At 46.0% G+C, this 17,973-nt stretch overlaps 1 protein-coding gene across 7 annotated transcripts in view; it reads right to left on the bottom strand.

Moving 5' to 3' along the window:
- Positions 1-17,973, bottom strand: part of LOC116953304 (uncharacterized) — a 167,677-nt gene that overhangs the window by 105,838 nt on the left and 43,866 nt on the right. For all 7 annotated transcript variants that reach the window (XM_076074889.1, XM_076074888.1, XM_076074891.1 and 4 more), the window contains 3 exons: positions 17,085-17,244; positions 15,355-15,545; positions 12,326-12,473 (listed from right to left, as the gene is read on the bottom strand). In XM_076074889.1, the coding sequence (XP_075931004.1) occupies positions 12,326-12,473; positions 15,355-15,545; positions 17,085-17,244 (499 nt within the window). The remainder of the gene's footprint in view (positions 1-12,325; positions 12,474-15,354; positions 15,546-17,084; positions 17,245-17,973) is intronic.

Raw genomic sequence — 17,973 nt, forward strand, 5'->3', positions numbered from 1 at the left:
AAAAGGGTAAAACCTATTCCTATATCTTGTTTCTGGCAAAGGAGGTCTCATAATGTTAATGCTCACCCCGAGCCCTCAATACTCTGATAGTGCGCTGTTTTTGAGTTGTACGCCTTTTGGCGTCTTCTGGTACAACACCAATGGAGACTAGGCTCTAAGAAAAGCTGTCTCGGGTGTGGACCAATCAAATTCAAGGACAGTGCATATTATTATCAGAGTTGTCTTTTTTGTTTGCATTTTGACTGCTTGTGTTGTGGTCATTGCAAACATGATGCCTTGAATAAAGGTGTCAGTTTTTGTGCCAGTTAAAAGGGTAAAACCTATTCCTAAATAGTCAACACCCCAACCTAGTTGATTACGCTCTTCCAAAGATTGCTAAATTTGAGACAAAACATAGACACGGAGACACAGACAGACACACAAGCAGACAGAGACTCACACAGAGACAGAGAGATACACCCACATAGGCACACAGAAAGACGTCTCTGTGTCGAGGCCTTAAATAGAGAGAGAGAGGGGGGTTGGGGCAGAGGGCAAGTTGTGTGGAATTCCTGCCCATAGGGGACAGACGAGCTGGACACTGGACTTCTAAACAAACAAGCACGGAGCATTGTGTGGAATTACTGCTCATAGTGGCCGGAGGAGAGAATGAACTTATAAACAAGCACAGTAGAAAACAAATTTAGTAAAATTAGGAAGTGTAATGCAATGCAATGCAGAGTCGGTTAACACAGTTAATGCATAGCCTGGTTGATTAAGGTCTTCCAAAGATTGCTAAATTAGAAGTTAAGTGTGAAACAAACAAGCACGGTAAACCCTCCACGTAGAGGTGGTTCAAACTAGATTCAAAGCTTTCGTGGCTGCAGGTATTACTCTTTGTTTTTTTCAGTAAAGTCACGTAGAAATAAATTTAACGTGATTTTACCGAAAGAACCAGAGTAATTCCTGCAGCCACTAAAGCTTCGAATCTACTATAGAGTCGGTAGATACTATTGTAGGGCCAGTAGATACTACTACAGTCAGTAGTTACTACAGTCAGTAAATACTACAGTCAGTAAATACTACTAAACAGTCAGTGGCTACTACTGGCTCAGTAGAGACTACTGTAAAGTCAGTAGATACAACTACAGAGTCAATAGATACTACTTACTCTGTTGTATATAGGGTGTTTAGGGATATATACCTACGCGGGGGTAAATATATTTTCTGAGGGGGGGTCGACAATTTTCGCAAACCTTATAGATCAACTATTTACCCCCCACTTTATAACTTTTTGGACATCTGCAAGCCTCTTATAATTTTGTTGGTGGAGAAATGGACAAACGGCCCACCGGGCTTTCACAATTGCTTGGTATCTGTGTACGTATATGTAAGGTTTTTAAGAGAAGTTTTGAAATATATTTTTCGCCTGGGCAACGCCGGGTACTTTCCGCGGGTAATATATTACAATTACAATTCCTTATAGGGGAAACACCTACTAATTGATTACTAACGTAGTATATAATTACAATAACCCCCCCTCCGCCACCTCTGATTTCTGCACCTGATTGGGTATAGTGATTGGGTTCAATTATTAAATAATACACATTACAACTAATTACTAATCTACAACTGTTCTACAACTGATTACTAATCATAACAATTAACTGATTACTAATCTATAATATAATTACAATACCTCCCCCTCTCGGCCTCAAATCACTGCACCAGATTGGGTTAAATGATGACATCACCCTGCTGCTCTATTTAAGACCAGGAGCAGGTGGAGGGCTTCACTATTCTGGCAAATTGCCCGATGATGCTGGATGGAATTACCAGCTAAAGGTCGTACTCAAAAATTGTAAATGTTGTGGATTCACTCCTTAACACACCGGTGGGCTAAAGTAGTGAACTATTTGTCTTGTCAACACGACACATTTTCTACTGATTGGCGGTGTTGGGTGGTGGAGGGTTGCGACACATTTAAAAATAACGTGATCTAACCCAAAAATCTTTATTATGAAGTAGTAGTATCTAATGACAGTAGTAGTATCTACTAAGTATACATTAGTATCTACTGAATCTATAGTAGCATCAACCAACTCTATAGTAGAAACACTTAGTCTACAGTAGTATCTAATGACTGTAGTAGTATCTGCTGACTCGATATCAGTATATGCTTACTCTATAGCAGTATCTATTGACTCTACAGTAACATCAACCGACTCTGCAGTAGTATCTCCAGACTCTACAGTAGTATCTACCTTCGCTATAGTCGTATATGCCAACTCTACAATAGTATTTATCGACTCTATAGCAGTTAACGACTAACTTAACAGAGTGCCATGGTGAGGCCTAGTCCCGTGCAGAGCCCCCGGCCTCGCCTAGATTGCCCAGCCGGCCGAGGTGGCACCTTGGCAGGCTGGGGCTGGCCCGCTTCCCCCCACAATCCCCCCGCCCGCTCTACAGCAGTATCTACTGACTCTATAGTCATAACTGCATACATTGCGGTGGGGGGGGGGCAGAGGACATTACACTGTGAAGAATTTACCTCAGCGTTGTGTATTTTTTTTCCATTTTCGACGCCAATGAGAATTCCCCCCTCCCCCTACCGATCGCGTGTATGCGCTGCTATGGGAACCACGTGTTCCGCGCATTCGCAGTTGTGTGCTTTGGCGCGCGCTCAGCGTATTAATAAATAGTAATACATTGCAAATGTAACTACTTTAAACTTGACGGATGTGAAATACGAATAACGCTGGCTCACCCCAGGGTTTATCGTAAGGTATCAGGGTACTTTTTGAAACGTAAACCACACAGTTTGAGAGTTAAAAGCGTCGTAAGTTGTGTCCACACACACGCAGTGACAGACAGACAAAACATTCCTTATATAGGTAAGACAAACCAACCGCTAGTATCTCAATCTCTTTGCCCAAGTCATTATATGGATTGTTATTGTGCATCTAGCCGTTTCATTCTCATACATTATTAGATAATTTCTATATACTCTGTACTACACTATTGTAGTGACATCCCAGATGTCACTGTGTGGTGCCGGCTCTAGAGGGGCACGGCGTGCGATGTACTCACATCGTGGACATCACATATGTAGCGACATCGTGAATGTCACTGAGTAATGCCGGCTCTAGCGAGGCACGGCGTGCGATGCATTGTCATCGCGGACACCCCATAGGTGGGTGTAGTACCAGCCCTAGAGGGGGCTCGGTGAGCGCTGGGATAGCGCAGTGGCACCATGCGTGGCGTGTAGTGCCGACTCCTCCAGGAGGGAGTGTGAAAGTGTCAGCCATGGGATGAGGTTACCCGAGGCCATGGCACTCTGGTTGACCCTGGAAGGCACGTGACTAGAAAAATCTACACAAGGGCCCCAAGTGGGGGCTAGGGGGTGGTCACGTGTCAGGGTGAGATCCGACGGGGAGGGTCGAGAAACGACAAGAGGTTTCTCGAAGGTGGTCGTGGCCAAGGGCGGGGCCAGCCACGACCCGGGAGCATATAAACCGGGTCCGCACAGAGACTGGGGTTCAGCGTTGCTGTCGTCATTTGAAGATCTACGATCTACGTCAAAGAAGAAGTAACCAACACGTGGACGAGGACCCAAGCTAGGGTCCTATCCATTGTAGCTACTCTGAGTAATGAGCATAGTTAGCCTGGTGGTCCACCACCCTAGGTTATCTGGTAAAGGGGCAGTAACTCCTTTGTGTTAATGTGTTGGTGTTAATAAATGTATTGCCTCCAAGAAGTATGTCTGCGACTTAGTTGAATCCACGACACTATTAACAACTTTGTTTATTAAACACCTTTCCATGTTCTACATAAGCCAGCCAATAGTATTTGATATCCTTGTCTTTTCTAGGGTCCAATAGACCATAGTCGGAAGTAGACAAACCTTTTCTAAAACCAGGGGCCTGAGTACCGAACGATTTACGCAATTCTAGCAAATTGCGTAGGATAAGAGTCGTCCTATCACCGATTTCTTACCGAATTTATACCAGAAAAACTGCTTTAATTCCGTGGGAATTAGTGGTGGGTGGGATCACCCTCAAGTCCACCATTACCCATGTCTACACACAGACAAAACAAAGATAAATACAAAGATCCCCGGATAGCCTTCACAGACTGTTGGGGCAAGTGCTGTTAGCGAGCACCTATGAAGGCCGGCACAGCACACGAGGGGGTGGGTGGCCAGCACCACGCCCGGCTACCTTTGTCTCCCGAGTGGCGATGTTTACACACTGTACCAGGTACTCATTTGAGACCGAGTCGACCGAGGGGAGGCCCAGAAACGGTTCAAATAATCGTCACTGGTGGTAGCCGTGAGTGGAAATCGAACTCGAGTCGCCGGGTTTGTAGCGCAGCACGCTAACGACACTACTGCTCCCCAACAACAACAACCGCCATTTGCCACTAAGCGGCGGAGACGTCACCACGACGCTTGTGCCAGGCTATGTGCACCTTGAGGCCACGTGAGGTGTCGACCGCCCGCTGGCAGGTCACGGGGCAGACCCAGGTGCCTCGGGTCGACTGATGCACCACCTGTGCCCCCGGCTGTGCCAACTTGCTTTACTTTAGCCACCCGGTGCTCTGCTCATTGTTGTGAGCATCGCTCCTCCCCCCTCCGTTGTGGTTGTTGGAGGGCTACTGCTTCCAACTGCCCAGTAGCGCCCTTCACAGACCTCTTCCACAGAGGCCGATCTTGACACCGCTTGTACCAGTCATCGGCAACTCCACTCAGCTCCACATCCTCTTGTACCACATTACTCCATCTCTTCTCTAGCCCATGCCATTCCCGTTTAGCCCCCGGCGGAACAAAAGTTATTTAGGCATGCGGTGGCTGGGCATGCAGGCTACATGACGGAGGAGCTCACCGATGGGACTTTTTCCAGATCTTTCAAAGATATGCGAGCTCCTCACACAATCCAGCCTGGTTAAACCCAGAATAGATCGTAGGCAGGCCAGCCTAAATGTTTCTAACCGGCAAAGATGTTCCATTTGGGGGGTCCATGTTTCGCAAGCGTAGAGAATGACTGTGGCCGAGAAGACCTGAAGCTTCATGTGGAGCGACAGACCAGGTAGCTTCCACACAGCGTTACGCAACCGATGAAAATATAATGCTGCTCGACTGATTCGGAGTGAGACCTCTGCTGTCAAACCGGAGCCGGTCATGAGCACACTGCCCAGGTATGGGAAACTCTCCACAACTGCCCTATCACCAATTGTGAGTTGTGGGAGTGGAGTGGCTGATGGTACAAAATACCCAGGCAGGTGCTTAGTTTTGGTGGGGCTGATTGTAATTCCCCACCTCTTAGTGGCAAGCTCCAGGTTCAGTAGCAGCGCCTCCAACTCCTCCTGAGAGTGAGCAGCATTAGGGAGCCATCTCTTGACCGCACCCGGGCATCGATCAGTCTCCCTTGTATCTGTACCAGATGGAAATTCCTCCAGTACAGCTATTGAAGGCTTCACAACTACATGGTCAAAAAACTCAAATAAATAATGTGGGAGCCAGAGGACATCCCTGTCGCAGCGGGTCAAGGACTCCAAAAGCACAAGCACCCAGAGCCCAAGCCTACTGATGGTATCATAGGCCTTGATTAGGTCAATAAAGCAGAGATGTAGGTCTTGTTGGAATTCCCTACACAGAAAATATGGCATCTGTGCAGGACTGCCAATTCTGCAACCCAATTGGGGCTCCGCAAGCCTCTCCTCAGCGTGCCTAGCAAGGCGATGTTGAATAATCCTTGCAGGACCTTTCCCGGCACACTGAGGAGTGACATGCCCCTGTAGTTGTTACAGTCTGTGCGGTCCCCCCCCCCCCTTCTTAAAGAGGGGGACCACCAGGGCATCCTTCGAATCCTGCGGAACCCGTCCAGTGGTCCAGACTGTTATGATGTCATATAGGGCAATCTGTGCACAAACGCCACCCTCCCTCAGCATTTCGCTTGGGAGCTCATCTCTGCCCAGTGCCTTTCCTGGTCTCAGGCTCTGGATCGCCCTCAGTACTTCCCCAATAGATGGCACCTCAACCAGCCACTCACAGGGGGTGACTTCCCATATTTGAGGCACCGCAGCCTCAGCAGGGTAATCCCCACTTTGTCCGATGATGTTTTCCAGGCTGAGGGATTTCCCCTCCCCCAGGACCTCACAAATGCTCAGCAAATCTGCAAACCTGTTCCTGGGGGTCGTTCTTTCCCCTAATGATGATAATAGGTGTGGCGCTGCAGGTGACTTTTTTGGAGTTAGAGAGCGATTTGTGATCGCGGGCCATTGAGCCAAACTCCATCGACCCAGGAACCCGCGACCACCAACCATCCTTGCAGCGCCTCACGGCTCTCCGAACCTCTGAGCGAAGGCTGCAGTAAGCCTCCTAATTATCTGATGTGGGATGCTGTAGACCATTAGAGTGGGCCTGTTGCTTTTTCTCAGCCAGCCTGAACACCTCCTCTGTCAGCCAGGGTCTTTGGAGAGGTCTGGACCGTGTACCCAAAGCAGCCATTGCAGCTGCATGAGCCACAGTCCTAAACCTCGCCCATTTCCCCTCGACATCAGGAGTGGGGGACGATGCCAACCCCAGCCGCAAGCGATGATGGAATTCTCGCTTGCAACTTTCATCAGCTAGCTGAGACCATGCCACTACGGATTTGAATAGGATCCTGGGTGTACACCCACCACCGTAGTGGAAGAATGGCAGGTGCATCTTACAGATGACAAGTCGATGGTCAGTGGGCAGATCAGCTCCACGGTAGGTCCTGGTGTCACAGACATGGGCCCGCATCCGCTGTACCATCACTGTGTAGTCCAGCAGATGTTCTTGCTTGGACCCGGCATGCATCCATGATGTTGTGTGGATGCGCCGATGCCGGAACAAGCCCATGGGCTGCACAAAAATCTAGCAGCCTCCTACCATTGTTATTGAGCTGATCTGGACCATGCCTTCCAATCATTCCAGACCAGGTGCTAGCTTCATAACCAACTTGAGCATTGAAGTCACCCAACAAGATGACTCTATCCCGAGGGGCCATTTTAGCCAGCACCTGTGACAGGTGGTCAAAAAATGCATCCGACTCATCGGCCTTGCCTTCATTCCTCCATGGATGTTCGTCTTCGGTGGGGGCATAAGTAACCACGACCACCACTCCTCGCCTCTGGTTGGTGGGAAAGCGAGCCCAAAGTAGTCTGGGGCTTACAGCTTCCCACACCTCACCGACATGCTCCCACGCCTCCTTCATTCTTTTGTTCAGAAGAAGAGCCACTCCCTGTTGTTTGGCAGTCTCCTGCCCCAAGTTGAGGACTGTCCACCCCTCATGATGGCAGGAGCCAGAGCCGGTGGGTTTGTGGCGGGGTTTGTGGCAGGGTTTGTGTGTGGTCACGCACTTGGCTCTCCAACGGTGGGGTTTACGTAAAAAAATAAAAATAGCCAGGTGCCGTAAGCCCTGCGGTGAGCAAGCGCTATTCCTTTTTCACATCCGTCAACTTTTAATTAGTTTAATTAGCGATTTAGTGCAATTTTTGTGCGCTTCCCTTTTATTTATTTATGATGCGTGCACGACCATACCAACTCACGCGCCTTTCGTGGGGGGGACGGCCAATGCCAATTCGCACGCCTTCGGTGGGAGTGAGAGGGACATTTTCTTTCACGTTAAAAATGCTATAAAAATACACTAAACGCTCAATTAAATTATTCACTGTGTGATGTCCCCCCCACCCCGATGCGTGCAGTTATTACTGCTATACAGTCGCTAGTGGCTGGAGGGGGGGTCAGGGGTAACAGCCCAGCCCCAGTCTGCCAAGGTGCCACTTCAGCCGGCTGGACAATCTAGGCGAGGCCGGAGGCTCTGCATGGGACTCGGCCTCACCACGCCACTCTGTCAGGTACTTTGTGCGATACAGTCAATAAATACTGCTATAAAGTCAGCATGTACTACTGTAGTGAGAGCAGGTACCACCACAGTCGGTATGCACTGCTGTAATCATAGCAGGCACCACCAGTCTGTATGCACTGCTGTATTAATACCAGGTACCACCACAGTATGCACTGCTGTAATAATACCAGGTACCACCACAGTATGCACTGCTGCATTGAAAGCAGGTACCACCACAGTATGCACTGCTGTAATCATAGCAGGTACCACCACAGTATGCACTGCTGTAATCATAGGTACCACCACAGTCAGTAAGCACTGCTGTTAGATTTTGAAGAGTTGTTTTGAAATATTTTTAAGACCCGGACTCTCCTTTGTCTCCTGTGATAGCGAATTTGTACATGGAAATTTTTGAAACAAAATCAATAGCTTCAAGCACACACACCCTCTGCTTGGTTTAGATATGTGGATGACACATTGGTAGTCTGGCCACACAGTAAAGATACGCTGAACGAATTTCTAAAACATCTCAACTCGCAAAACCCATCCATCCAGTTTACCATGGAAGTGGAAGCTGACAGAACTCTACCATTTCTGGAGTCTGCTCGGACGGGGTTGAAATGGTAAAATAACAAACAGCGTTTACCGAAAGAAAACGCATACTTACACCTATCTGAATGCAGAGTCACACCATCACCCCGCACAGAAATTTGTTCTTATCAATACACTCATTCATCGGGCTAAGAAAGTGTCAGATGGGGAGTCTGAGAAGTGAAATTAAACATGTTAAAGAAGCGCCGCAAATGAACGGTTATAAGTGATGCACAAATCAACAGGACATTGAATGCCAAAACCAAATAAAAAAGACGAGCATTTAAACTAAGCAATTAAAACGATCAAAATACCTTACATTGCAGGAGTAACTGATAAACTAGCCAGATGTTTGGAAAAACAAAACATCCGAGTCAGATTTAGCATGGTACATAAAATACAGAAAAAATATCTGGTACAAAATATGTATTACCGAAGCAATGAAAAGAAGGTGTGCAGCAGGATTAACTGCACTTGTGGCAAATGCTATGGTGGGTAAACAGGACGAATGATCAGCACGAGACGAAATGAACACCAAAGAAGTATTAAATACTCCCAAATCCAAATGTCAGCAGAAGCAGAACACACGTGCCAACATGGACACTGAATTGGTTTTAATAATGTTGAAGTTCTGTACAAAACTAGCTACTACTGGCCAAGACTAATTAGAAAAATCTATCAAAATTAAAATGTTTTTTTACCTGTTCGGATAGCTACCGACTTCGTACTGCGTGGAAGCGAATGATCAAATAACACATTGTTTAAATGCATGCCTATATAGGCCACCATACTTAAATAAGGATTACCGTTGGTATGGCTATTTTAATACACACTTTCAGCAAGAGCGCATAAGTGTGGTCACCACATATACGCCTCCATATAAGGAATGAAACAGGTGGACTTCTCCACAAATCTGGCTGTTACCTGATGAAGCTAGTTGTAATTATTGTTGAAACGTCATACTCAGATTGTAAATGTTGTGGCTTGGCTCTCCAACACACCGGTGTGCTGTACTAGTGACGAATTGGCATGTTCTGTTTATGTGACAACCCTTACTAGTTGGCTGTGTCAGGTGGTGGCGGGTTGAACGACACATTTATATATTTACGCGATCTAACCCAAAAAACCTATATTATGGACAAGGTGAGTCCACACTGACAGGACAAGTACGGAGAGACCGCACTGCCATGCCAGGACAAACACGGTGAGACCGCACTGCCATGGCAGGACAAACACAGTGAGCCCCGCACTGCCTGGCCAGGACAAGCACAGTGAGCCCCGCACTACCTTGCCAGGACAAACACAGTGAGCCCCGCACTACCTTGCCAGGACAAACACGGTGTGACCGCACTGCCGTGCAGGACAAACACAGTGAGCCCCGCACTGCCTGGCCAGGACAAGCACAGTGAGCCCCGCACTACCTTGCCAGGACAAACACGGTGTGACCGCACTGCCGTGCAGGACAAACACAGTGAGACCGCACTGCCGTGCCAGGACAAGCACGGTGAGCCCCGCACTACCTTGCCAGGACAAACACGGTGTGACCGCACTGCCGTGCAGGACAAACACAGTGAGACCGCACTGCCGTGCCAGGACAAGCACGGTGAGCCCCGCACCTAGCTTTAAACCTCCTTCCTCCTGGCAACTCAAAAGCAGCTTAAAACCTTTTCCCACATTTCATGTGTTTTTTTTCATAAGAAAATGTGCATTAGGGTCAAGCTACACATCGATGCACAGTCTCCATGATGGCGGTGAGTGGCAAAGCAGTTCAGTTCAGTTTCATTACATTGGGCCAATCTTAACATCTCTTAATGATCGAAGTATTATGCATCAGATATTATTTATTTACAATGTACTTACAAAAAAATCCGCAGATTACCTAATGAATCTCCTCATTGTTTCGGGAAACAAATATGAGCTAAGATCTTCGCTCATTTACCAGCTTCGCATTCCTAATTGCCGTACAAATACTGGAGAAAGGGCTTTTGCTATAGATGCCCCCAGCTTGGATCATTACCACCAAGACAATCACTCAAAAATGCTCTAGAGTTGTCGTACAACCATAGCTGCCACTGCTATCATGTGGCCTGAAATAAAAAATATAGCTATAGATGACCGATGTATGAAATTACTATTATTTTTATTATAGTGCGCTGCTACTGCTATTGTTAATCCGGTTGTTATGGATTGACTTATGCAGCTAGCAAAGGATGCTAGGTTTAGTGATGTGTGTTGTGTGTGTCGCTATTGTAAACTTTTAATCACATTTGTTGGGAAAACTGTTACGTTGTTTATATAGCATTGTTTTAATAAGTTTTAGCGGGGGTCGGTTTGGCCCGATTTTTTTTATTTAGTATAGATTTAGACTTAACATATTTATCTGTATTGTATTGTTATTGAGATCAAACATCGAAATAATTGTTTTTGCACGTTTTGTACACAGCATGGACGGGTGGTGCTTTTTCTGTAGGATTTTATTGTTTATGTATGTGATGTTTAGATTTGTGTACAATGAATTTTAGGTGTATCTTGTAATTGTATTGTTTGTTGCGGTTGCACCCAAATCAAGATCCGAATGGCTCACAGGGTAAATCCTAATAAATGAAACTGAAAAAAAAATGAAAACAGTTTCATTTATTAGGTATAACCCTGTGAGCCATGTGGCTCTTGACTCAGGTGCAACTGCAACAAAACAAAAACATGAACAAGAAACATCTTAAAGTGACGACACACAACAGAAAAATCCTGGAAAAAACAGCAAAGTCTTCCACAAGACGCATACGTGTGAACACGTATGCGTCTTGTACGTGTAGGGGAAGCGGTAGTGTAGCGGTTAACATGCTGCGCTAGAAACTTAGTTCGACCCCAGCTCATGGCCCACACCAGTGACGTTATCTGAACTGGTCCTGGACCTCCCCTAGTTCGACTCAGCCTCAAATGAGTACCTAGTGCAGTGCATAAAATACCTGGGTCAATATGGCCCACCACCCCCTCTGTGTGCCAGTGTTGGCCCTCAACAAGCGCTGCTATTGTTGCTACTCCATACTAACAGCACTTGCCCCTACAGTCAGCAGAGGCTACATGGGTGACCTTTGTCTGTCTCAACCATGTGCAGATTCTGGGAATGCCTCCAAGATATAAATGCCTCCAAGATACTCTTTGGTTCTATTGGGTAAAGTCACGTAGGTGAAAATAAAATAACAAAAAATCACGACGTTTCGGCCACAACACAAGCGGCCTTCATCAGGTGAAGGGACGAGACTGTCTGGGGGACAGCGCTTGTGGTCAGTTGGGTGACTGGGACCGCTCTTTGAGAACTGGCACTAAAGTCACTTGTATAAACTATTCACAATTTTTTTATTTTACCAGGTAAGGCCCACTGACCTATTTAGAAGTGACCTGGCTATAATTGATAGCTCAGCGAAGTTTCTTATCACGTAGAAATGTATAGCAGCCCAAATACTCTAAACACATTATGTTGATTCTACATGTGGAGGAAAAACCTGTAGAACCCAGAGAAAAATCCACATGACCGTGGGGAGACGCAAACTCCAAATCTACAGGCGCCAGGGTCGGGATCAAACCCACGACTTCCTGTATACCAGGCGAGGTAGTTAACGTCTCGCCACCGTGACGCCCACTTCAGGCATAACCTGAAAACTAATTCAATGTCCACAGCGCCGACGAGAAAGGCACTGCCCATTAAAAGATACACTTCTGGCATGATTTTGCATTTGTGGCAAAAATCTCTTTTTGGTGTTACACGTTACATGCATCGCCACACACCGTACAACAATCACGCGCGGAGCATGGTCTGACCCAAGGGCAAAAACATGTGCAACAGATGCAAATTGCATGCTGGGGCCCGGCGAGCTCTTTACCTGCTGCACATAGAAGTCGCTGGGACTGTTTATGTGGCTTAACATGAGGCAGAACCACGTGAGGGGCTGGAGTTTGCTGGGTGGAATGAAGGCTTGATGACTGGGCCTGTGGACTGGCACGGAGAGTGGTGCGGATTTGCACCGGAACCTGCACGCAACAATAATAAATACCACACACATAAAGAGGTTTTTTGGCTTAGATCGCAATCGAACACAAAAAAAAACTATCTATAAGGCAATTAAAGAACTTATATATAATTATTGTTACTTTGCTGTAGAATTTTTGATCTGCACCACAAAATAACAAAACTCATTACATTCAATCTCCTTTTTACACGCAGTTAGCGTTCGCGACCAATATTAACTATAAGGTTTTTTTTGTTTTGGGTGATATGGCGTACATTTTTTAATGTGTCGTTAAACCCGCCACAACCATACGACACAGCCAATTAGTAGGGGTTTGTTACGTAAATAAAATGCACCAGTTACTATAATAGGTTTTTCCCCTTTTTCTGGCAACAAAACTGAAACCTTTTTCTTCTTTGGTTCTTTCGGTAAAGTCACGTAGAATGAGAATAAAATAATAAATTGATAAAATAAAATAACACAATAAAATTCTCCTTTTTACGAGGAATCATGTCTGCATTAACCACAATACTTGTGGTCAGAATGCAAAAAAACCTCTGATAATATATGCATTGTCCTTGAAACTGATTGGTCCACACCAGACAGCTTTCTTTTGAGCCTCTTCTCAAACGGTGCTAGACCAGAGGACGCCAAAAGGCGAACAGCTCAAAGACAATGCACTACCAAAGTAATGAGGGTAAGCATCTATATCATGAGACCTCCTTTGCCAGTACCAAAATATAATAGGTTTTTCCCTTTTTTCTGGCAACAAAACTGAAACCTTTTTACAAGGAATCATGTCTGCACTAACCACAATACTTGTGATCAGAATGCAAAAGAAAAACACAGCGCAGTTGGCAGCGCCGCAGCTTGTGCTACACATAGACATGACATTAACTTGCTAATCCCCCAAATTTCTCTGCCTAATCTCTCCCATCAACAGTGCTAATCTCCCATTAACACTGCTGTTGTGCGCATATGCGGGGATGATACTCAAATGCGGCGACGGAAGCTCATTTCATGCTAATCTCTCTCCCTAATCTCTCTCTCCCTAAATTCCCCCATTAACACAAATTACGTGCTTGCGTGCGGGGATGGAATTCCTATCCAGCTCAGACCCCGCCTGCTTGCCCTTCGCCACATATATAACGTCTTGTTGTAACAGCTCTCTCGCTGTGTTTCTTCCTGGTTCAGCAGTTCCACTGCTAGATTATTTTTTCCGCCTGAGGACCACCACTTGTGTTGCGATTGAAATGTCGTGACATATGATTTTTTATTTTATTTTTCTACCTACGTGACTTTACTGAAAGAACCAAAGATTATGGATTCCTGCAGTCACGAAAGCTTCAAATCATGATACAAGAACCCATTGATGACATTTGAAAGTTTTATTTCAACGCTCTCTTCAGTGTGATACTTAAATGTTATGATTGTTAGTATGTGCTCTCCAGTTGTCAGGGTGAAAAGTGGGCAAAGTCTTGCTCAATCATGGCCAGCTGGCTCAACAAACTTAATGAACATGGTCCCCTATTGGCATTGTTCTTTGGTCTAACACCGGTGGTGAGACAAGGCCATAAAGAAGGCTGTCTCTGGTGTAGGCCAATCAGTTTCACAGACAATGCGTAGATTATCAAGACCATGTTTGTTTTCTTGTTCACCACAAGTATGTGTGGTTAATGCAGCCTTGATGCCTTGCAAAAGGTATCAATTTGGTGTTTAAACATTTTAACACCTCCTGTCTTATTGCCAGAAAGGGTAAAACCTATTAATGTTTATTCACCATTAATAAACATCTTTACCAGATTTTTACTGAGAAACAAAGAAAGCTGCCATGTTAAAGCCACTGTCTGTGTGTTTACATCCCCTATCAACTGTAACATGGGGCAGCATTCCTCAACAATAATGACCGATTGCCATCTGACCCGTCTGTAAAAGTTCCCTCTCTAGGCGCGCAACAATTTGTAATCCCCCAGAGCTCGTGAATCTACACTATGTTTGAGGAATAGGCCCTTGCCTTGTTTGAAATGTTGATCTGTACCATCAACCGGACCGTGTCCCGTGTCGTATCAAATTTATATCGTTTGCTTTTGGTCTGCGCCATCTCATCCAACAGCGACTCATTGGTGCTACATCTTGCACGTTCTGACAATGCACAGAATTGGCACAGAATTTAAATCTTAAGAGTAATATTATACAGCTACCTCTCGTCTTACGTGGGGGTCGTGTCATTGACAAACGGCAGAGCAACTCAAAATCGCCTAAATTAAACAGAATTTTCCCCATTAGAAATAAAGGAAACGGTTGGGGTGAGGGAGAGCACGCTATTAAACCTCACTCTTACATCTACATATTTCACTGGTAACAATAGGTACACATTATATTTACAAAACCTACAGACATTCATTAAGAGTAAAAAGCCCTGTTTAAATAAGTAAAATATTTTTAAAAATTAAGTAAAAAACTTTTTAACACGTAGTGAGATTCTTATCCGACATAATCAAATGAGTGCACAAGACAAAGTTCACATGGGACAAAGATCTTCAAAACGTCGCGCGAGGAGGAAATGCTGACTGATTCTGCTGTCCCGCGCTTCTGGTTGTTGTCATACTGCTGCTGCACCTCAGGCAGCATCACTACCGAAACTTTGCCGCCCTTACTAACGATCAGCTCGCAGCGCATTCCGTACAGCGTGCCCCAATGCGCTCAAGCACGTTATTACAATAGTTGCGCGCGTAACAAAAATAAGCGCAAATTAATCTGATGCGCCAATTCCAAAATCGCGTACGTAAACGCACGTAAAACGCGAGGCGACCATACGAATCGCAATGCACGCATCATGAGCGTAACACACAATTACACCGTGACGACACGCAAACATTTATCACCACGCGTGCGCACAGTACCTGGCAAGCTCTAAGAAGACGAGGGCATCTCTGAGCGACACCGGGACATCGTTCTCCACCTGGCTGTGTGGGGACTTCACGAGGTCCACGATGAATACGTCGCCGGCTCTGGCAGCCACGACCATGTGAACAATCTGTCCACGGAGCATCTTGGCAAGCGCTTTGCTCGACTCCACACTCCAACCCTGACCCTGAATAAGCGCACAGAGCCAGACGTAAAATAAAAAACACAACGGGGGAAAAAAAAAACATGACTCGCGACACGGCAAATGTGACGTTCTCCCGCCGCCGTCATATTAATACACAATGTGTACATGCAATAATACACCGATTGTGCTCGGCAGTATGCATTATTACATGCACATTTCTTCCTTTGTGATAGAGTATATACTAAATAAAAAAGTGCACAATTAAACATTTTTCATACAATTTAAACGCAAAAATCTCATTGTATTTTTAACCTCAGCCAAGTGGTTCCCCCCGCCTCGTTTATATTTAACATCTTTCGAGAGAGCCCAGCTTCAGCCTAATAAGTTAGAACGACCTTGCCTCTAAACAACGAGTTGTCATGATGAGGGGAAATGTATTGCAGCCAAATACTCTAAAATGTGTGATGTCGATTATAAATATGGAGGGAAAAACCTAGAGGACCTGAAGAAATATCCAGGCAATCCACGGGTTGAGCATACAAACGCCAAATATACAGTACGCGCCAGGGTCGGGATCGAACCCATAATCTCCTGTACACCAGGCAAGGTAGTTAACATCTCAATGGTCAGCCAGGTCACTGACTGCACACACATAAGGTTAAATCTTTTCACACTTAAACGTCTGGCCAAATTCTAGCTCTGAGATGTACACATTTGGTTTGATTGACACGCGAGAAACACCATTTGCAATAAATAAAAATGTGTGCCTCAAATGTGGGTGAAAGTCCAGAAACAATTCTCTGATGTAACCCTTCTGGAGCCATTCACGGACACAAAGTGATGCACTGCTAGCAACAGAACTGGAGAGGGCATCTCACTGCTTGATGCTGACAGCACAATTGGAACTGGGGAAAAACTATAAAATAACGAAGCCATAAAGAACACACGCGGTTCATTTCTGCAATTGACTCTCCCAAGTTAACCTGCAGAATAACATGTGGCTGTCTCGGCCCACGTTAGAATTGTGGCGTGCAACTCACCGTGACGACGATCGTGGCGCGCGACTCAACATGACGACCATTGTGGCATGAGTCTCCGTGATGACGATTGTGGCGTACAACTCACCTTGATGACGGACGTGGCACGAGTCACACCATGACGGTCGTGGTGCGAGTCACCATGACGACAATCATGGCGTGCAACTCACCATGACGACGGTCGTGGCATGAGTCACTGACGATCGTGGCATGTGACTCACCTTGACAACGGTCGTGGCATGAGTCACCGTGACAACGGTCGGGGCGTGCGAGTCACCGTGACGACGGTCGTGGCGTGAGTCACCTTGACGAGGATCGTGGAGCGAGTCACCGTGACGACGATCGTGGAGCGAGTCACCATGACGACCATTGTGGCTTGAGTCTCCGTGATGACGATTGTGGCATACAACTCACCTTGACGACGGATGTTGCTTGAGTCACCGAGACAACAGTGGTAGCGTGCGACTGTGACGATCGTGGTGAGTCACCATGACGACGGTCATGGCGCGAGTCGCCGTGACGAAAGTGGTAGCGTGCGACTCACCGCGACGAAGGGCACCACATCCTTGAGAGCACAGCGTATGGCAGCCGCTGGGATTTTCTCGAACAGCTTCAGGAGCTCGGGGTCTGGACGACGAAGGTGTGGCCTCAAATCCGAAACCACACACGCGGCATTCCTTCTGCTCTGCTTGAGCGCACGTTCACTGGAACGCACGAGCACTTATTTTAACTGTCGAGTGTCACACGGACTCACGTACGTGTACAGGTGTGATGAGTAATACGTCCATGGCAGATATAACAATGCGGGGTATCCATTTACGAACGTTCGGTTTACGGAATTTCACGGGAACGCCAATTTACAAATTATGGACACTTTTTCAATGAAGGAAATCGGATTTCACCGTTAAAAAAATGTCACTAGGGCCACACGCGCCGTGAGATCAGCAAACAAGAAGCCACCATGGTGTCCCTGCAGTGCAACAGCAATGCCTCGACATGACCTTGCCGGGCATTCCAACACGCAGCGGATCTTTTGCGAGTTCCCTGAAAAGGTTAATTACCTTTTAATGATTATTCAATCGCTTCAATATTTGTTATTATTTTTTCTTTTGAAACGCAATATCGGCGTGTTTTTAGGTTAGAAGTAGAGTTGGAATGACTACATCCATAATTGTTAGTGTTCAACTAAAGGGAATAAGCGTTCCCGATTTAGGAAATCTCGTTTTTACGTCGTGTGTTTGAAGAACGCATCCCTTCTATAAATCGAAGGATACCTGTACAAGGCTGAGAGTGCATTTCAGATTACTGAAATGCACATTTCAGATTACTGAAATGCACTCTCATCTGCCCCACAAATAAGTAAAAAAAAACACCACACTATTTCTAACGGAGTGCAGTCAATGAGAATTTTAAAAATTGCTTTAGAAATGGCT

This window comes from Petromyzon marinus, chromosome 51 (assembly GCF_048934315.1).
Source record: "Petromyzon marinus isolate PM22_M1 ecotype Great Lakes invasive population chromosome 51, UKy_Petmar_22M1.pri1.0, whole genome shotgun sequence".
In the NCBI taxonomy this organism is placed as follows: Eukaryota; Metazoa; Chordata; class Hyperoartia; order Petromyzontiformes; family Petromyzontidae; genus Petromyzon; species Petromyzon marinus.